We start from the raw sequence: 23,164 nt of genomic DNA, 5'->3' as shown, positions 1-23,164 counted from the left end.
CCACACACATGTGCACACACACACACACACACATATTCCCTGCTAACATATTCTCTTTGTTCTATTAACCACAGCCTTCATCTGGACAGTTCATAAATGGTCATATTTTACAGACCTGCAAATGGAGGGTTAGGCCCGGACTTGGAGGTTGTTCAGCGCATATGAACAAACCCTGACCTTCACTAACTCAACACCTCTTTTGAACGACCTCAATTTCTCCCTGAAGAAAAAATGGTAGGGATCACTACACCTTCAGACTGTGTTTTCCTATCATTTAAAAAAAAAAAAAAAAAAAAAACTGTGCTAGCTATTAAATCAACAATATTTTGGTGTACAAGTAGAAATCTCTACTAAGAGACTAAAGTTTGAAAAGAATTTTACCTTTTATTAACTTAGCTTGTTTAAATTACCCATCGGCGCCTTTAATTTTGTTTCCTGACACATTAGCTTGGTAGCTAGAATGGTGATGTTACATGTTATTAAATGTATCTGTAAGCAGTAACTACACACTGCTTTTCCATCTATGCGTCTGTTTATGACGAATAGTGGCATAAAGTATAATGGGACCATTTCTCATGAGCGCTGAGTGTTTCACTACCACATAATTACTTGGATTTCATATTTTGGAATTCAGAGTCGACTTAGCAGACACATATCTTTTAAAATGGTAGAAACAAAACTGCTTAAAGTGAATAAATTTAATTCACCCCTGGAATCCGCTCCTTCTTTCTGAGAGCATATTCTTTCTGAGAGAGCAGCCATGTGCTCTTATTTCAGATCACAGACACTGGCAACTATAATTATGAAAGCCGAGTGGACATTTCAGAGAAATTATACCAGTCATGACACCGAGATGAGCTTTTTTCAAAATTTTTGCATAAAATGGTAAAATGTCAATAACAAACACTTGAATAAAAATGAGAAACACACAACAGTAACCACTGGGTAGATAATTATTGTAGCAAAAGCGATCTAAGATATGGAAGCATACCAGCTGTACAAAATCTTCAAACATATTGTTGAGCACTTTCTATGAAATGGTCAATTTAAAATTGAGTGTAGAGGAATACTATGAATGCATTTGTGCACCACAGCATCCCACACCAGAACTGGCGGAAGCACCAGGAAACTGCTGTGCAATGCCAACAACCCACCCATTACACAATGGTCCTGTTGTGATCTTCAGTGCGCATGGATATATTAAATTTATTCTACATAGCCCAGCTAGGTAGCTAAATAATATCGATTTCAATTATAGCACATGTAACTGAGTGGATCCTTCACTTTCCTTTTTTCCAGCGTAGCAGTGACAAAATATAATTTATTACAATGAAATACTTTTTGCTCATTAGCTAGTTAGTTATTGTATTTTCTGAGAAAATGGTAAGGGTAAATTATACCTGGGCCAAACCATTTATTTCTTGCTCCAAACACCTGGACAACTGGTCCAACCCACAAGCTAGCTAGCTAGCTAGCTAGTAAACTTCCTGCTCCAGAACAGTGGCAAGAGTCGTCTGGACCACAACCTTATTGGTCTATAGATATAATATAGGATAAAAGGAAAAACAATACATTTGTAGCTGCTAATAAAGGCACCAGTAGTAGTACAGCTGATATAGCAACTCCTACCTAGCTAGTGGTTTGGACCAACTGTGTAGCAAGCTATTCATATTGAACTGTAAAAAGAGATAAATATGCTTAGGAAATGTTAATTATAAATTACAGAGATTTTGGTGATCACTGTCACATATCTGAATACAAATACATGAATATTTCTATATTTTAGTTAACATTTAAAGTAATAGAATTGTATTAATTTCATACCCAGACTCACACTAATGATCACACCACAGTAATATAGTAGCTACAAGTGTTAAATTGATCAGAGCAGTGAGGAAGACAAGGTACCATCTTATGAGAGACATGACACAATTTTCTTGCACTCAGAACATTACTGATCTAACATTACTCACCAGTCTGAATGGTACAGGTCACTGCAATGAAGTCTGTCAATTCAGCATTGATGGTTAAGTTGATGATATCACCATACACTAACCTTGAAACACCCATGGTGAAGACTGAAAGCACATTGGCCATTTTCATCAATTGATTTGTAATACCATACATGAGAGGTTACATGAGTTCGTTTATTTACGTGTGTGGTATCATGTATAACAAATGAGCACATTTTATGGTAGCCAAATTAATTGATGATACTGGTCAAATGATTTTTGTGCATCCATTAATGCATGGGGTACACACATTTCATCTGCTGTATGTGATCATAGTTTCAGGCCTCAGAGAAAATATTCTGTCTTGTTTAAAGAAAGGGAATGTTGAACATTTTATTGGTAGTTATATATGGCTAGAATGGGATGAACTAAAATCTAAAATGCAGTGTTCAAATAAAAACTCAGTTCTCTATTTTTAATTTAACTGCATATACCCTGTCTAAATTACAAACAATGATGATGCAACTGTAGCACAATTTTTAGGCCACCTTTTTATGAGCGCAAGCATTGCAGGAATAAAACTGATTTAAGTGTTATGCCAGAATACGTACACATATATCTTAGTAATAAAAGAGACACACCCTTCAGTTGGTCGAACTCCACCCCAAATGTGTGTCTTCCACAAGGGCAGCTTAATTTCCAATGTCAGAATTTGAGTGGTGGCAATAGAACCGTGGAACTCTTCTAGGAAACACTTAAATTGCATTTGCATGTGTACATCCCAGATCTTAAATGGCAGGTTATAACCAAGCTGGCTAGCTAGGTTCAATACTGACAATATTAAACCATGGAGGATGTTTTCCTAAAATACAACAAAATGACCCATTTATGTTTGTTGAGTGTGTGATTGTGTTTAGTAGAGATACAGACAACCATTTTCGCAGCTGAATTTGTTAATTAATTTTTTGCAGCTAAAGTTTACATTTGTAAAATTTTATGGTAAAAGTTAATCAATTTGTATTTTTCCTGAGAACAGTCTATCAAAAATATTTATTTACTTTTGAGACCACAAATTTGTCCATATTTATGTCCAATATAAATAATTCTTATTGTGATAAAAGCAGATTGTAAGAGAAACTACATTGTTATTATTTTAATTATTATTTCTACTATTTGTTGCAGTTACGTTGACATCAAGACAAACATTTACTCTCTCCAACAGTAACGGTACTTTCACTTTAAAGACATCAAGGCCTGTCCTCAGAAACATAATTACAAGTTAACATTAAAATTATCATAAATACCTAGAAAATAAATTTAAGTTGTCTGAGAAGGCAGTAATAAGTAATTGTAACTGAATACCAGGGAAAGTATTTACTTAAACATACCAAGTACACACCAAGTCATTGGCTCCCATATTGCCTATTAACAGTATCAACTGTCCTTGGGTACTTGTCCTACCCCTGAACAAAATGTCCACGTATATAAAAATTGGATGCCCTCAAGTGTTGGTTGAAAACTGTTGCTAAATCTTTTTCCAAAATTTCCACCAAACTGCTACCACTACAATAATGTTTACTCTTCCCAATGTTCATCTAATATGTAGGTCAATCTACCGGTTTTAAGATTTTTTAATTGGTTGTTTCTCATCTTTCCCACACGCCATCATCAACGCAACAAGACATACAGTGTGCAGGGCTATTCGAGCAGGAATTGTTCATCTGATTAAATCCAGCTGTGAAGAAAAGAAATAACATACAAGCCAAAATTAAGCTTTGAAAGCAGCAAACTAACTCCCACTGCTCAAAGATTTTGTTAAATATTTCAAACCACAGTGGGTATGTACCACATGATGTATTGCAAGACCTACAGGTACTCCTTTTAAAGTTTACCAATTTAGTAATTTAGCTATGAGTGCATTTTAACCTTTTCTTTTCTTTTTTTTTTGGAGCTGGGCAACCATGTTTCCAAGTGGAAGTGTCCACCATCCAAAACCATAAAGGAGGTATTATTTCCTTATGGCCTTAATCATTCTGTGAGATGTCTCCGTAAGTATCGTCATTAAAACTTTTATGGAAAATATTAGCCCATTGCTGAGGTCATACACGGTCACTTCAACTGTCCATTAACCTGACTGTAATTAACCTGTTACAGCTACTGTTATTGTTTCGCTTTTTTCAATACAGCAACAACAAAGCAGCCCATAGACATGAATGACATGCATTACCCACAGTTTGCTATGGTGACAGAAGATATAAGCAAAATATTTTGCCATTACAAAACAATATTGCAAAGTTCGTATTGCATAAAAAATATGAATAAAAAAAGCCTGCACTCAAAATGCACTGAAAAACTTTTTTATTATCTGAAGAAGCAAGTCTGCACTCCATTACGGTAATTTGATTAATGTTTTGATGCCGATAAAAGCCGAATCAGAATGCAATGAAGCAGTAATGAAGTGGGAGACAATGATTTAATGTACCATGTGTGCGGAGGCAAACTATTGCTCAGGATCAATTAAGGACACACCATCGTCACTTTTATGAGCGATCATCCAAGTACATCTAGATGCAATCAATTTATCAAATGCTGGCTGTCCTTTTTTACAAGCAACAAGCCATTAGGATGTTTAGACAATTATCTGAGCTGCATTTGTTTCATTATATTATGTGTTACTGCAATGATTAGCAGTGCTTTCAGATTAATGTACCTCGCAAAGCTTTAAAAAACACAAACCCTGTAACTATTATTTTTTTGCATGGAAAAAAATGTCAAAAGAGAAATCCTATATTTTTACAACCATCTGCTAGCCAAAAGACACCAGCTTTACTAAAATATCTGAATCCACACCAGTCTCACTGGTAACTCATAATTTATCACAGTAATCTTAAACAGGTGATTATACTTTTTTCCCCTAATGGTCCAATACCAAGACAGACAGCCGGGACAAAAGATGGCACAGAGTACTTCGCTCTGCCCAATTTGAAACAGGCAGTATGCAACAAAGAAGATGGTACACCCAATATCCAATAAAGACGAGAAAACCGCAAAAGAATTCTTGGTATATGTAGGGTTTGTGAGCCATACTAAATAGAATGTCTATCAGAACTATACGGAAAGAGGTGTAAAAACTGTAGCATCTGATCAGGGATATGAGAAGGTCTTTCAGAAATATCTGGTTGAATGCTTTTCTGTCCTCTCCCTTGATCCAAGTCTGAAAAGCTAAGCTAGAGTTATCCTTTTCTTTCCTAGTTTTTGACAAAATAAAAAGGTAGTGCTGTTGGTTTTGGAGCACATCGCCAAGCTATCTGTTTCCCAAGTTTTGACTACTCGCTGTACACGTGAAAGCCTGTGTTCCTGAGCAAAGTGAATGTGGGTCAGCCATTAAAATTCATAAGGAGTGCATGCAGAAGATGGTTGATGGGGTGGGGTGGGGTGGGGGTAAAATCAAACTGAAATGAACAAAAACTGAACACATCCTAAGTGCCCCATTCACCTCACAATTCCAAATTTTGGAGAGCAATAGATAAGTAAAACAAAACAAAAACACCTTACTCATTGCTTTTCAACATTTATGCTCACACCAACAAGATGGTCTGCTCTGCCCTATGCGGTATAAGGATAGAGAACTGGTGTCAGTGCACACTGACATGCCCATGTCCAAGAGGACAATGACGGCACTCGGTGTCCGTGTACACGTGAGAACAACAGAAAGGTGCTTCACATACATTTGGTGAAAAACAAGATGAATAAACTCTTCTGAGCTGCCTGAAACAATTTTTTGTTTTACCACCCAAATCATTACTGAAGAAGGCCATTGTATAGAACATGCACAGGCATAGGTCTTCAGCCTAGACATTAATATATAACAGTGCTGAACTGTAATTTGCATTTTTATCTTAATACAGAATGGGATGCCTTCTTGTCTTGTCATTTTCTGATAAAAATCTCATTCAAATGAAAAAAAAAAAACTATGTAATTCCTGTTTCTCAAAGATTTAGAAACCCTCAAGGTAGGTATTGTTTTTAGGTAATTTGCATAAATTATTGATTTTAATTAGTTTTTAAGCATATTGCTTGGTGTGTGACTTCTATAGAATGCACCTGGAATAATAAAATTTCCTTTTCAAATCTGAATTAGAATTTGGAGGTAGCATTGCATGGGATCAATACAGGACCATTTACTCTTACTAAAATGTTCATTCTTTTTAAATTCACAATCTTAATATAGACTCAAACAAAAATGAATCTTGCTCATTCCTTAATGTAAACATAAATAATGCAACTACACTGCACAGATTAACTCCATTTTTTACATTTCATAGTAAGTTTCAAGATAATCTTGGTTTAACATTTTTTTAACAAACTATCACTTCTCACAGTTTCCTAGGCAAGAAAGTGTTCCTCATTTTTTTGTGTACAATCGTGGGCTTTTCACATTCTTGATGGTGTATTTACAGTGAAATACATTTAAAGTGTTCATTTTATTTACCTATTTCTCCTCTACAGAGGTAGCCCTTCTCACATTATATACGTATACAACTGTCTTTTCCCCAATAAGAAGTTAAGAATGCCATATTGAAAATACATTCAGAAAATAGAAAAGTAAATCTTGTTTCCAAAATACATCAGTGAACAATTTATATAATAGTTTTCTGTCATGTGAAATCCAGACAACGTTACGGGAGGGGGTGTAATCACATGGTCGAAATAGGCAATTAGATTTAGACAACAACCAGCTCCAGACAAAAATGTGGTCAGTCTTTTTCATACCTCCATCCAATGCATTTTTAAGGCTAGGGAAGAGGAGTGTAAATGTTCCATTTGTTTTATTTGGCGTTAGCACAACCTTGATTAACTCTGGGAATGAAACGCTGTGTCCTGACATGAGAATCTGGCTCATGGCTCATACAACCTACGGGTCATTTTATTTAATGAAGCTTTGAACCTAGATTACTGGTTAGAACACTCTCCTTTTATACAAACTGCTTTTGAAGATACCATGCTCCAACTTTAATGTTTAATGAGATGTTAAGGTCATTTAATACTACAATATGTTAGATTGTTAATTGGCAACTCAACGTAAAAGACCAAATTGTTACTTTGTGTTTCATTATCTTTTTTTTCCCAACATAATAAGAAAATTACAACAATTGAAGGAGAACTCTGCATGAGAGCTTCACACTATGTCAAGAATTTAACCAAAAATTTAGTAACCTTTTGCAACCTTGATAGCCCCTTCTTCCATGAAACACTTTTAACAGGAACATACAAAATTATTAGGGAACCTAACATTTGTGATAATCAATTTCTTGCAGACTCTTACAAAAAGGAATGGCCTGAAATTCAATAGTATCAATGGTAAAGTCTCCATGGCTCCACATTATGCTTCAGTTAAAGGATGCAGTGTCTTTGGCAAGTGGACTCTGAGGGCAAATATTTTTTATCTTAATCTGATTTCCTTGACTTACAAATATGCAATGCCTTGCACTCTGTCATTTAAAGTGGCTTTTCTCTGTCTAACAAGGGGAGTGATTTCTTATTAAAAGACAAAAAAGAAATTATGGGGTGCCTGAATTGGACAAAACGATGACCTTGCTTTTACGATCACTCAATCTAGGCTCGTGTTGTACTTCAAATGCTAAAAGCAAACTTCACTAAGAGAAAATGTCTGAAAAGTCACAGAACATTTTTGAGCACAATTTTGAATACAGGCTCAGCAAATGTGTAGCTGTGAGCATGTTTGCAAGTTAATGTTTGTGTCTGGGCAAGCTTATAAAAAAGACACTTCTGCATTTTTAACCTTCAGGACATTGGATCTCCCACTGGACACAAAGAGTAAAAACACAATAACCAATGTGTTGTGTTTTTCCAAGTGAGGTCGATTTTACAATGCTTTACACTAAAGAAATTACACTGGAGATGCTGCTCTCGTGATGCATCAAATTAATTACAAGTTTGCATATGGGGAATGCTGATTTGTACACACACAGGCTGAGTGACCCCAAAGTGCAGGCCATTTGAATTTGAAAAATTAATTAACGTCATGCACCCAGCCAGATAAACAGGAAACAAATTTATGACAATTTGCTGCTCCCAAGCCCAGAGAGCAATCCCGCTACATACAGACTGGTTGCAACCCATTAGAAGTACCATTAGAGACATGTAACAAAGTCGCTATGTGCACAAGTGTCTTCTATCCGGTGCTTCCTTCCAGTACTAGGAATCTCCATTTCACAGCCAAGAGACTAAGTAAACTACAGGGCCTGGTACAGTTAACTTTGTGCTATGCGATGGTTACACCCTTTGTGTTACAAAAACCCTGACAAAAGTACTTCTTCAAAAATTTATCACTAAATTACCATGTCAAATAGATTCTATATGACATTACCAGATATTTTTGCTTTTTGCAAATAATACATATTTTCATAGTGCTTTGCATATTCATACCAGCATCAAATATAAATAATAAGCAAAAGGTTGATTTCTTATGCCTTTATGGTTTACTCTAAAACCTATCAAGCCAGGAATTTGCCAGGAATTAAAGTACAACATTTTGAAAGTTCTGGCAACATTATCATCTTATTTATATTTCTTTATGCTTTACGCTTTACAAATAGACTTCAATAATATTACTTGTATTTGGAGCGCTTGTTTGTAGCGCTCCAAATCTTTGACTTCAGTTCTGAGACAACGCATCATGCTTATGGTCGATGCATGTATTTTCTTCAATTTAAGGATCACATCATTCAACAAACTAATGTCATTTAAAAAATTAATTTGGCGGTTCATTTTTTAAAAATTATTCCTAAACTGAAGTCATTTGTGCGATACCCCATATCCACTAACATTAATTTAAGTGATTTCTGGAATAAATTTGAAGAAAACGACATAGCTAAATCGTTCGATTAAAGCTTAAACACTGGAACTGTCTTCCATCTCATTCGTGCATGTGGACACCTATACTCTAAAAAAGATCGTCTCTTTTTCAAGAGTCAGAAAATGGCGGACGGGGTCATAGGCTGACGTAAAAACAATGCAACGCCATCTAGTGGAGAATTATATACGAATAAATGTGTTCGTGCCGTTATTCCACTAATTTTCAGTACCATGGTCAACCTTCTTTAAAGTCATGATTTTAAAACCTCTTCCTCAGTAACTGACATCACAGCCACCCTAAAATTGCATCACAGAGAACAATACCATTTAGACTGTCCTCTGCAATGCTCTCTTCCCAAATTCTTACTTGTTCTCCAGTAACCTCAATAAAATGGGGTTGGTAGAAAGAGGAAAGAACTGCAGAAGGAAACAAAAATGATAAAACTGAAAAACTAGACATAGAGTGAATGTAAAAAATACTAAGCGGACAAGGAGAAGGAAGTATTCTGCTGCCAAAACAGAGTTAATTAGCATACATCAGTTCAACCTGCATACAGGGTGGCTGAGGCCTGTTTTGCTTCTATTTTAGAGAGCTCTTAAATCACACAGGGTCTAGGAATCCACTGGCCATACAAGAACCTGTATGCATGAATGAAGGTTTCAGTGGAAGTCCTCAAATATAAATCAAAACACAAAAACTGCACTGTCATATTTTTCAGTGTCCAAATTCTAAATCTAAGCTGTTACAACAATAGATGTGAAGTGTAAAGAAAAGGCAGTGAGGCCTAGATCATGATCAGACATATATATTAATTATTACTATATATATATACATATATATATATATACATATATATATATATATATATATATATTAAGATTTGCAAGTAATATATACATATATTATGCAAGATGTTGACCACTGAAACAGCTATTTTAGTTCACTTCAAGTAATCTATCTTCAGGCTATTGGTTTTGCAGTAACCACTTGGCATACTTAAAAAAAATGTAATGTATGCATCAGCAGAAACAATGCTATCTTGTATCTAGTAACCTGAAGAAAGACAATATAAAGCATAATACGAGTGCTTTGAATACTTCAAATAAATAATAGAAAAACAGTTTTTGTCAATACAAAGTACTTTCTATGCTTAAACTAGCTGACAGAAAAACACATTTTAAGTTGTCTCTGTAACTAGTCTCTTGAACTATATTAGAACTAATATGTACTCTGGAGCCATATAGTACATCACAGTGCTGGGCTTCATGGACGAATTCGAACCTTTGGAGGAGTCTGGGTTATCGTATTTCTCTCTCTTGTAGGTCAGTGATGGAATGAAGTCTGTCTAGAGATTGTTCTGTATGTGCAAGTGTAAAATTACAGTTAACATGATCATAAAAATACGCTTTATCATATATCCCAGGATATCCCTGAATTTGACTGCAATTTGACAACTTCCATTAAAATGGGTCATCATCGACTAACAGCATATGATGTGCTATTCTGTTTTTAAAAAAATCTCATTATACAAGCACATTTTAACACAGCCAAACAAACAGACAACCTGGCATAATAGTGGTGCTTTCATGCCATCCGTCCAATAGCTGATATAAAATGGTTGTGCACTGTTTATGAGATAAATCTTTTACGAATCTCAAGCATGATAGCAAACCATTTGGTGCAATGACATTCAGCTTTTCATCAGTTTTGTCATGAGATTAAGCAATTTTATGCATAATAACTTCCAAATATACATTGTAATCATATTCATCCCATTAACCTTCTAATTAACCTTTTGAATATGCAAGGCAGCAAACAACAAAAAAAAATGTTTCGTGGGAAAATTAATACTGTTGTGCGGGACTGTTCATTTGCATATTTGAATTCAGCAGACAAATGCATGGAGCTTTCTAATAAATCTCAACTTTTCAGAATCTTTCAGGTATTTTCTTTATGAAATTCAATTCAATTCACTTATTATTTCATCCTTGCCACTGTATCACCAAAATAAACTGCATGAATAAGATCAGTAATAGAATGAGTATGGTATATACTGACAGAAGATATGTTTTGCAGCAGTTGTTCTACCCACATGACGTTATTTCAGTTGTATTGTGAAGGATCAGTGAGAAGCATTTCAAAGCTCAGTTTGTAACACACACTGTCAAGGATGCAAATATGGCAGAATGTTATATAAGTAAAATGAAAATTCCAAATGTATTGCAATGTTTGTTTGTTTGTTTTTACAGTGCAGATGTTAACCAGAGGTGGGCTTCCTTTTGCTCTCCATCTAAACCCTCTCCATTCGCTGTCGTGAGTAACTTTTCCTCTTCAGGTTCATTCCTATGCAGTGCAGTTCAGCTGTTCTTCCACCACCAACACAAGTCGCTTCCCTGCATTTAATGTGTCCTAATTGTCTATTGGCTAGAGAAAAACAAAGTAAATTTCCTTTTAACATGCACAAAATCTGACCGATTGTTTCTAAGCACCTATAATTCTGACTTTTTTTTTCTAATTTACTCTATACACTGGTGTTTTTCTCTCTCTCTCTCTCTCTTTCACTCACTCCCTTTGAGTCATCTGCAAGTTAAGGAACTTTGCAAATAACTTTGGTGAAAATGATCTGCAGCATAAAATAACGTGCCAAAATGGCACGGTGTAGTTCCAGACAACTTTTATCACAGAGGAGACGTGTAAAAGAGTATCAAAATGGAAGCTATAGGCTGCTCACATAGGCAAATATTGTGTTCCCTTGTGTGTCTGCCAGAACAAAAAGTGTAAAATACCAATAAATTGAAAATAACAAACTTTCTGTTATGACATGAACCAGAATCAGTATGAATTCATTTTATGCAAAAGAGATTCAGTTCTGTCCACAATAAATGCACAGACAGGGTTTATTCTGAAACATTTAAAATCAATTGTGACTAATTTTGTTGTTTTGTCAGAAAATAAAAATGAATAAAACCAAGGATGAAGTTGACATCAAGCTTTCACTTGACATAAAGCAAAATGGACAGAGGCCAATCCCTGTTTCTCTCCTTTAACATTTTCTCATTTTCTTCTCATTTGCCATTCACTGGCATGGACAAAGCTAAAACAGAAAATTACCAAGCCCATCTTTCACATGGACACCACAGAATGAAAATCCACGTGCCCCACTAACTCTTCCACTTTATAATGCGCTCCATAAATTTTCAACGTATCCTAACAGTCAAACTACAGTGCAGTTTGTCTTAAAATTGGACACAGATTATTCCACACTCAGAGAGGGCAGTCCCACGACCAGTGAGTGAAAGGAAATGTCTTTTCTTTGTATGGAATTATCCTGCTTCTGCATATATCTCATTTAATTTCTAAAACAAATATCTATTCATGGAGTCATTCTTATTAATGTTGAAAGTTAGAAAATAAGCAATTGCAGAGATAGATTGCAATATTCATGATAACTGTCAGAAAAAAACAAAGTGATTCAAACACAAATTTTTAAAATAACAACTTAAAATAGCTCTGCAGTTCACAGTAAAGCCTACACGGAAGGAACATTTTACAACACTAACATTAAACAATATCAACATTTTAAGTGAAAACTCAATGAACAGTATCAATCTGACACGTTTTTTTTTTTTTTTTTTTTGCTAAAAGAAAAAATAAAAATCCTTAATATGTAGTTAGATGGACAACAGTTGTCACCAGTGTTGCCTCAAAACATTATTTCCCATTTAGAGAAATACTCCAGTAACATTTTTGTTATTGTTATTTCAAACATCAAGGAAATACCAACAGAGGACATTGCAGGACGTGGAGCATCTTTTCAGTACTTTTTGGCTTGAATATCACAGCCAAAACAGACCACAGAGTTGATAAATCTCAGACCTACATTCGTATTTACGACTTTTCAACGACATTGTACTTTAAATTGTTGGTGCTTTTCAACAGTTTGCAGGGCTTGAACACAAGCTTAAGAGGTGTAAGTTACTGTGAAAATTTCTATCAGTAATTTATGTCTCATTTGTTTGTTTCAGGAGTCTATCTTATTGCAATAATACTTGTCTGAAGAAGAAGTAGGCTTTCCAGTTACCGTTAGTGTCCACGACTGTCTCAAGCAGACTGAGAGTGAGAACATACACTGAGAACACACACTCATTTAAAAGTCTGCTTTAGTTAAATCGTGGAATACCATAAAGACTTGTATTTTAAGTAATCTGACCGGCAATAGTTTTGAAACAACTCTTAAGCGCTGTGCCACCATGGAGCAACCGACTACCGATAACAGTAGAGTTCAGTCACTGCCATAAGCGTACTGTACCTCTGACATGATCCGGAAAACACAGTGTGAGATTCCATGGCTGATTTTAGAACTAGACCCTGATTCTTACTGATTGGAGTAAAACGCAATAAATGTTGCGAGCAATTAAACTGAAATGTGTTTGTGCCGTGAAAGACACGCTGGGCGTTAAAAGGAAGACGAGCAACAGCAGGCACCCAAGTTGTCTGGGAGAATGACATAAACCTAAATATTGCCTTCGGGGCGCATAGCGCTGACACTCGGGTATAACTATAACTGAACTGATGAAAATCGTGGTCCAACCGAAACCATTAAGTCCCAAAACAAGGAGGTCGAGTGTCGAATCACCGGAACAGAATGAATTTGTGAACGTTTCTGAGGACCGTGGAGGTCGTAAAACTTTAGAACACGGGCATCATAAGTACAGATACAGACTGAATTGTGCAGACAACCATATTCTTGCCCCAGAGCTTCGCAAATTACAATAACGTCCGAAAGCCCGAGGAAATATGGACTAGAGTCAATCTGTGCAAATTATAGTGAATTCAGTTACTGGACATGCATTTAAAGCGACTTAAACCGTCTCTCGGATGACATTAGTATCCCCATTTACGTAATGGTTAGGCCTAAATGTCTTTACATGAGGGTAACTATGTTTACATCCTGAGTCTTCCTGTGCTTTTTGTGAAACAATAGTTTTCGACTTTATTCTTACCTGGGATTTGTGCTGTTCCAGTAGACCGCGTATCTGTCAGAAATCACCTTGCTATCGTCCGCCCACACCGAGACCCAAGATATGAGGGCTACCACCAAAAGTGACAACTCCATTTGGTAAGCTATACAGTTCTTGTCCATAGTAACCTTAAGCGAGGGGGAGAGGGTATTTCTAGTTGTTAAAAAGATCAGTTTGAGATGTTATTGATAACTTTTATATTTATTCGCCAGTGTTTTTATTTTTTCGGCTCTCAAATGATCATGATGCGTTGCAGATTGAAAAGGTGGGAAATTCCAGTCCACTCAATTTGAATCCAGATGTGTCATTGAATCCGAGTTTTCCAGGTTGTGCGAGATAAGGGTGCTCTTCAACTTTTAATTCACAACGTGGTTAAATCTCACCCGTTTTTCTTCCAGTAATAGTAATAAAAATGACAGTGTAGCAGCCCGTAAAACAGTTTTGTTTATATGTCACTCCTTGCATACTACGCCAGCACCTCAAATAAGTAAACAACAATCCCTGTTCATTCAAACGGTATTTCAGCTAACGCGGTACTCTACTGTTGCACAGTGAGTGGTTCCAATATCCATTAAAATCCATTCTCCCGGACTGAAATGATTGATAAAGGCATTTCTAAAAACACAGCAAGACGTCTATCGGGTCCTTTTGAAAATGCACTGAATAATTCACTGGTGGAACAGTTTGCCTTTTAAATCCATTCCTCTCCTGCATAACTTGCTAAAACTTTCGTCTAAAGCAGCCGACGCTACCATCCATCCATTCAGTTGTTTGTCCTCAAACTGGGAACAGCAATCTCTTAAGATCATACAAGTGTATCCCACACATTGAAACACCTCACGGGCTTTCTTCAGTGCCACATTCAGAAGAAATGTATAGGTTTGTTATTATTATTTTTTACAGATACACAACTGCTTTGTTAAAGTCTTCAGAATCCTTGTGCTCCTTTCTTGTCCTCAGGGTTGAAACTCAGAACAGCGCTACAGCATTTCCGCAGCACGACATCCAAGCCAGTGGGTATCATTGGTTTGCAAATGTCCGGCTTTTCCTTCTGCTTTAGTCACATCGCGAGAGCAATACAACATTAATCTCCTTATTTTCCCCCTTTAGCCTGCGTATTTCTTCCTTTCCCTCTTCTCTGTCTCGATGAAAAAAGTTAGCAATATATCGTTCTTTTAACCGTGTCCTCGCAACGTCGTTAAAACAGCACAGCGTGATAAGGGGATACGGCATCAATTGCAAAGTTGTTGCTGTTCCGATGTTTTTTGCTGCTGCCGCTGAGAGAAGGCCAATTTCGTTCCATGCCTAGCGTTGCTCCTCGCTCATCCCTGTGTGTGGTGTACAGCCCAATGGAGCTGACATGATTTTTTTCAGACACGGTGGTTTTCTCTTGCGCGCCCTCTCCGTCTTTCACCGCATGTCTCACTCCCCCTGGCTGCGTAGTCTTCCATTCACAGCCAGTGCTCCGCGGAGCAGGGCGGGGCTGTGCGCGAGGGCCCTGGGATATCTTCACACGCCTTTCAGGTCTTGGGGACTTCACTTCTTGGGCATTCGTTATCGTTCCCAGTTGTAAGTTTGTGAATTCTCAGCTGCATTCTGCATTTTCTGTATAAGCTGTATTCAACGGTTCGAGATTGCGCTTGACTTAAAGTTGTAGATGTTTCGGTTCAATGTTAAAATGTTTATATGTTGTATAGTATATTTCAGGATATATTTTAGAGTTTTGAATGCAAATATACATTTACATGCATTTGGGGTTTATATATATATATATATATATATATATATATATATATATATATATATATACAGTGTGTGTGTGACAAATGTGAACAGTGTTCTTTCAAAGTGATAATAGTGATATTGTGTTTTTATTAGGTGTGTATCTGGCAGATGTTTAATCCCCAGGGCTGTTTTGCCAGTAACAGGATCTGGTTCTCCTGAACCTATCGTCCTTCTCTGGTCTCCCTCGACAGGAATCAGAGAGCGAACACAGATGTGCTGAGGGCAAAGAGACTGAACGTTCCATGATGTGTGATTCAGCACTGATAAATATTTAACTGGCCGGCGAAGCGGGTGGTGGACAGGGGCAGGAGAAGAGAGGGGGTGGGAAGAAAAATACAAATGAAACTTTAATTCCCGCTTTTAAAGATGGCACATAGATTAATGGTGCACACTTATTAAAGATTCAGAGGTTTTCATGCATAAATGCATGGACCATTGGGCAGTCTACTTCTTGCAATGTGGCCAAGGCTATAGGAGTGATTACCCTCTAGCAGGTAGTTTTGCTACAGAAGAGGAAACAAGGAAATGTGCTAGACTAACTTGTGGGCAAAATGATTCAGCTACTGTAATTATAGGCATCAGAAGTGAGAGAAAAGAAGGTTGTCCTTTTCTGTTAATACTGTATAACTAAACCAAAGTGAACAGATTTTGCTCAATGGGTACAACTACTTTGCTGCCATTTTCATCATCCATCTAGTGGCAAAGGGAGGTACTGCAGCAACTGTGGAGGGAGCGACTGACTCTCTAATCAGTCACAGAGGGGCACTGCTGATGCAAGGGCTGCTGCTTCCAGTCACAGCAAGTAGATACTGCCAGTTCCCCTGAAATGACCAGTTCCACTACTTTAAAAAATGTAATCATACCACTTCCAGTCAAAATCATTCAGCAGCTGCTCCTCTTGGAAATCTTACAGGAGAAGGAGAAGAACCTAAGGCCCATTTTTTTTTGCAAAACCAGGGAGTGTAGAGTCACACTCTTGCCTTCAGGTGAGGGCACTCTAGGGCTAGCTCCAGCATGCCCAGATCCCCTGCAAAGTGTCTGGGGACTGACATGAGGAGTGGTGCAGAGCAGACTTTTGTGCTCTTCGAAGGAGAGGTTTTTCTACTTCCAGGTGTCTCGATGTTTTTAGGCAAACAGACAAATGAATATTGAGAAGTGACACTATGCCACAGAGGGAGCACAGTGCCCCAGGTACATGGAGTCTTTGTGGCTTGCAGCACACCGACAACAGAAGCAGAGGGCAGGCGTCTGTGTTGGAGGTCGTATTTCTCCCCACCACTTCCCTTGCCCTGAAGGCTTTACGAGACTAATTACATCAGTTCTGGGGTTACATGAGCTGAAGGGGCAGTGGCTTTGTAAATTATTTTCCAATGAGGCCCCCATGCTGTTCTGCCCCGGGGCCTGCTCTGGAAAAGGCCTCTCAAAGCCTGATGTGATAGCCATCTCAATTCCTACAACGCCACCTGTTGAGGAGGGCAAGTAGAGCCATCAATAGCAGATATAGTATAAAATGGTTTCAAATTGAAGTGACTGTTAAACTGTAAACTGTCTCCCCCCAAAACCTCTAACTTTCAAGTGGTTTGTCAACACATTAACAAGTAAAATACTGTTTGATGAAACCAGATAAGGTAATTATGTTTAAAGGGGCTCTGTGTGTCAACAGATGACCAGCAGAGGTCACTGTGGCCCACATTGGTACATTAGCTTCAAATGACATTTTGCCTTACTGAGTACTTTTTTTTTAAATGTTTATTTAACTTCCAGTCCATTGGCTGGAAACCTGGTCTTTTTGTAGGATGACATTCAAATGTACTATAGATTAGTAGGTCTTACTTGATTATGTGCAAGTGCAGACAGGCTTGAAAGTCTGCAAAGGTACTTAATTATTTTATGTTATTATTCTCCATAAAATCTTTGGTCAAGTTAGCACTGAAACAAGCACACTGAAAGCCTTAAATCTTTTTTCCCACTGTACATTTTCTCAGACATTGATGAAAGCTCTATCATGATGTATGCAACTGATGTATACAGCTCCATCATGGACTGTATACTTTAAAGTATTTTTTGGCATGCAAAGTGTCAGTGAAACTGACATTTTTAAACAATGATCATTTTAAAAACTGGCAGCTTAATAGGTCACTTGCTCAGCAACAGCAAGTCTAAAATGTAAATAGCCCTGATGAGAGAAATGGGTAGCAGGGAGACAGGAGGCCACATCTGTTTTTTCTTTCCAAAACGATCCAACACACGCCAGCAACTGCAGTGTGTAAAACAATACTGGAGGGAACACGCATACCTTTTTAATAAAAGCAGAAACAAAAGCTTGTCATTGTTTAGTTGTGTGGTGAAGGGGTTGTGCTAGAGTGGTAAGAGTCTGCTGAGGGATAGTGAGCACACACCCTACAAGAATACTTCTTCACCATACAGGCTGTTCAAGGATCTGATGTAAGCCTCTGATCTAACAGGGCAAAAAGCTTTCATTCGTATCTCAAGCTATCTTTGTCTCTAGCATGGATAACTCTATGCACTCCATCTTAGTTTGTTTCTTTTTCTACACATTGCATGTTGAAACCTACTGGACACAGGATTTTGTGTAAAGATTTATGCACCAGGTGCTTTGATCTGGGTTTTATGAAAGAAATCAAATGCAGTCTTGACCCGTCCTTTTAGTGTCGTGTCTCCACATAAGTACTTAAAAGGAACTGTAACCAAAGAAACTGCTATCCCCTGTTTCTTGTTAACATAAGTGCCACTGACACTAACCATGCCCCAGTTTTAACATTCCAGTACAATGCGGGGCAGTTTCCCTGCGTTACTGTGTGTTAGGGTCACAGTCACTGGTGAAGCACTTTGGTGTAAACTTCAATCGCATGTTGGCACCACTGGATATAGAGAACTGCAACCAAGAAGTGTAGAAACAGACTGCCTGCTATTAATTTCATTCAAAAAATTATAGTGTCTTTTTATAGTGAGAACAATTTTAAAGCATTTTAAATATAATACCCCATATTGCTGCTCCAAATCCCAATTAAAACAGAAATGTTATGGAGAAGTAAAAACCATATTATGACATTTTAACACTACATTTTTAATTTGACATAATTGTTATGCACCCATTAGCGTAGTACATGTACACAATACTGTTCATGGGCAAATATTTAGCCACTGAGTTAATAACTCAGTTGATTAAGTGAAAATCATAGTTTATGAAAATAATTATAGAGTACTTCAGAAAAACAGCATGTCAAGAAGTGTGCTGACAAACAATCCCTTATGCTTTTTATTTATTGCACGGGTCACAAACTGCCAGCCATACTAATTAATTTCATCTGTTTCCCCTTCGTTTAGCATAACTGAAGCATTTACAGCAATTAAAGATGGATTAAGAAGGTAGTAATTATTTCATCAGTTCAGATACATCTTCAATTGTCTTGGTGCATGTTTTGCTGAAGTCTACAGTTAGTAGATATGAACAGCTACAGCAAGCCATTGTTTTTTAGATATCTTTGCCTCAGTCCCGTTTAAAATTGCACTCGTCATTTTATATATCTTTAGGTGAATTAGAGATATCCACAATCATTGTAGATATCTGGAATTATGATTTTTGTGATCTGCATTCAAGTTATAGATGTGAAATTAGTTGTATCTTGGCAACTGAGTTGTACATATCTGCCATTGCCATCGTTGATATCGAGAATTGCATTATAGATACTGAGAATAAAATGGTTGATATTCGCAAATTAATTGAATATATCTGCTCATCTCAGATAAGCTAAAAGGCTGGCTATAGCCCCCTATGCTTTCTAGCATGAGATCAATTTACATTTTAACCTCTTTTGTCACTGAAGGGTATTTTTAACATTGCACACCCCCTGCTGAGCATCAGAGGTATAGCAGGAATTTAAAAGTGTTCAGCAGCAGTAACTGGTTGAAAAATTCTGAATATTCAATGAAAAAATTAATTAATGGGTTATATTTTAAAACTACATACAATCACAATAATTTATCTATTATTTTCAAATATAACAGTTTTTTTTAATACCAGAATCAAGATTATCCTTCAGCATATGCCAGATTGTGGAAACTCGTAGTCAGAATAAATATACATTCTTTTTGTCAATACTTACACATTATCATCCTTTCATACATAACCATGTACTATATTCACAAAAGTAATTCAGACTGAGACAAAAAAGAGATAAGCTCTACTCAAACCCCTTTTAGCAGCTTTTGAAATACTCCTGAATACAAATATTGGAAAGCTCAAAACACAATGATTTTCTTCACATCAAAAATGATGAAGTGGTGCCTAGAATACAGACCTCCTGTGGGTATTTGAAAATACATGAGAAACAAAAATCAGGTATCTGTTGAGGACCCTGTATGTGGCATATCTTTTTTGATTTCAAAAATAAAGCTGCGATGAATATTTAATGCCACTCTAATCGTTTTTAGCATTTTTCATTTCGTCTTCTGGTGCCTTCTCAGCTTTTGAAGCCCCAGGACTCAAGGGCACAGCCGTGGCGAAGACGGGGTTAAGCTGGCCCATTCCAGCACAGTTCAATTTCAGGGAATGAGTCAGTGTGGTGTGCATCAAGAACAGGGCAATCTAATTACTCTCTGATTCCAGGGGCTTTCACAGATTGCATTAGCCCTCCTCATATGAGCTGAGGCTGAGGCACGATTGTTACACCATTAGATTAGGCAGCTCTGAGTTGCAGGACCGTGCTCAGTCACAACCAGAGGGACAAGAGCCAGAGGCAGCTCTTAGTAATGAGTATCATTGTGGGCTCAATCGAATTTGTGCGTGCTCTATATTTCGGCCGCATTTAGTCTGGTGCGCTCGCCTCTCTTTGAAGATCTTATTGCAGATAATCACAGACAAGCCCCGAGAAAAGCAGCATGTTCTGTGTGGGCTCTGCTGTTGTGTCGCGTTTTGTCAGCGTATGTGTGTGCCTGCATTTCATTAGGGCTGGTAGTCCAGTTTTTCTGTCTTTTTTTTTTCCTTTCAAGGGCTCCTCGTTCAAACAGTAAAAAAGGGAAGTCCTAAACAGGCTCATGAAGAGCGAAACCCATGAGAGGGAAATGGTGGATTGAGGTTCAGTGGAAGTTTAAGAGAAAAATCATGATGCCAATCGAGGCTTAATTTGCCATGTGTTTTTCTAAATCGACACCGACTGCCATTAATAATGATGACTGTATTGCCTGATCCCCTCCGCCTTCATCCGCATCTCTGTTCCTGATTATCCTCTTTGGAAGTTTAACCCCATGAGTGAAACACTGCAGACACTGCCAAATGCAAACCTCTTTTCCCCCCGCCTTGTGTGTAATTGTTTTTAAGCGAACCACCCACAGTACAGCTCCAGAGGCAGTTCGGCAGGACACCCACAAGGACTTTTACAGGCCTGCTGCGCATTAGCATAGCGACGGTACATTTTATTTGGTGAACGCAAACAAACAAGCAAATAAAACCTGTTTCCCAAAGCAGGAGGCAGGAACGAAAAGAGAAAACATTCACTCTGTAAGTCATCCTGAGTCACAAGTGAATCAAAGGCAGAGTGCCCAGCGCCTGATAAATGGACAGGAGGGGCAGGGCTCTTACAGTGGAAAATCTGGACCATTAAAATCAACTCTTCAGCCCTGTAGTATAAACTAAATGAAATTAGATTCATTGTTTCCACTATCGGCTGCGAGCAAGCAATGACGTTGAAACACGACGAGGCAATCACGAATGGTCTCTGCAATTTTAAACTGTCTGAATGTTCAGTGCTACGTAAGCCATCTGTATGCCTCCTAACTCTGTGCCCAGGCTTCACTACAGGGCCACCTAATGCATCAGTGCAATGGGTACATCTGTTTTGAATTTCACCTGAGCGCATCAGTGCATTTCTGTTCTCCGTTTAGTCATCACAAGTAGCATTGCCCTTCACCAGTTGTGCACATATAAAATAATTTGCATCTATGCCAGGTCTCCCATCAGCTCATGCCGTCAGGCTAGAGCCTTCCACAGCCCCTCAGCTGGGAACTGCCTGGCACTGCATACTAGTGGATTTGAAGGTCATCTTGTGCAGATGTCAGGCAGCACAGCAGCAGCAGCAGACCTTCTTAAAGTTTCCTGATCTATAATCATCCTGATGCCTCACCACTAATTCATCTGACCTCTGGAACATCTCTTTCTGCTGAGAAAGACTAGAAGAATAAAGAGGGAGAGAAGGTGTTCATGTACAGTTAGACAGACATGAATGGGTCATTTTTAGTGGCCTATATGCTGCCTGCATAGCTGATGGCCAGAGAGGGCCCTGGCCAGGTGCACTGGTGATTTGCCCACCTGCCACCGCATTCAGCTCTTTTGTAGTCTCTGGCCTGCATGGACAGCTGCTGTTTGTCCGACTCTCAGCCAAAATCTGAGCTAACCACAGATCCATTTGCAACTTCAGAAAAAAAGGTTTCAATTACACAGTCTGCTCTCTTCTGTTGCATAGTTCCAGGTGAGCCTATAGGTTAGTTAACTGGGGTAACCCTTAAGTAGCTCACTCTTTCCAGGTTTTTACTGACTGTTCATGCTAAGAATAAGACATGTCCACAGAGGACAACAGGCAGTCATTTGACAAACTGTAGAAATATACATCTACCACTACTCTTCCTCTGTTTGTTCATCACACAAACAAAACCAAACACACACACACACACACATACAGTCCTGCTGATGCCCTCCAAGTTATTTTGTGATAGCTTGGAAAGTCCAATGCTTTGTACCATTTGGCCTTTTAATTCCTCCATTTGTCAGTGTTAGATGCACAGACAGAGCCCAACAGCACTTATCTGCCCAGGATCTGCTTTCCTGGAGGGGATCCAAGGCCCTAATCTGATACAATGATTAGAAAGTGTGTTGAATGTTGCTGTCGACAAGAAGGAGAGGACAGCTATAGAAGCAGAGAAAAGGGAGAAAAATGGGCCCAGATGTAGTCCCAGAGTTATTTTTAGTTGATATAGAGCAGGAGGGAGATGGAGAAAGAAAGGGAGAATAAGAAATGCATTTTATTTATGGTGGTACCAATACATATCTGGGCTCCAGGTGTGCCTGCACTGCCTCTTTATGGACTCATCACTTCCAGAGTCCGATTGTTTCCATTTGTCCATTGGTAGTTCTCAGGTTCATCAGACGTTTCATTGTTTTTCCAGTCTCTGTTCTTCAGATCCTCCTTTCAATGGCTGTAATAAATATTTTTACACTTGGAAGTTGTAAAACCCCTTTCCAGTGGTTTTTGGCAGCTAAACCTTGACAGGTCAAGTTTCAAAGCTTGGGTTACGTTGAACTGTATACTGTATAACAATTTTTTCTTTTTGATGTGCATAATAGCCTGAAACATTTTGCTCAGGATGGGGGGGGGGACTCAACAAATAGGCTACATTTTTTATTTCGCTTTATGACAAATGAAGATGATATAGTCTACAGCAAAAAGAAATGGACACATCCTTTACATACAAAGACATCTATTTATTAATATATGTGTTCTAGCTCAACG

General features: G+C 37.9%; 1 protein-coding gene across 1 annotated transcript in view; it reads right to left on the bottom strand.

Annotated features, from left to right (window-relative positions):
• The window catches only part of LOC118773304 (ephrin-A2-like), a 104,360-nt gene extending 89,673 nt beyond the window's left edge, over positions 1 to 14,687 (bottom strand). The window contains exon 1 of the mRNA XM_036522175.1: positions 13,836 to 14,687. Within this exon, the coding sequence (XP_036378068.1) occupies positions 13,836 to 13,975 (140 nt within the window). The 5' untranslated portion in view covers positions 13,976 to 14,687. The remainder of the gene's footprint in view (positions 1 to 13,835) is intronic.
• Between the last annotated feature and the right edge of the window lie 8,477 nt (positions 14,688 to 23,164).

The sequence above is a fragment of the Megalops cyprinoides genome, chromosome 2 (genome assembly GCF_013368585.1).
Source record: "Megalops cyprinoides isolate fMegCyp1 chromosome 2, fMegCyp1.pri, whole genome shotgun sequence".
Taxonomy (NCBI): domain Eukaryota; kingdom Metazoa; phylum Chordata; class Actinopteri; order Elopiformes; family Megalopidae; genus Megalops; species Megalops cyprinoides.
The sequence above is the reverse complement of the archived record's forward strand: the minus strand, read 5'-3'. Positions and strand labels throughout refer to the sequence as shown.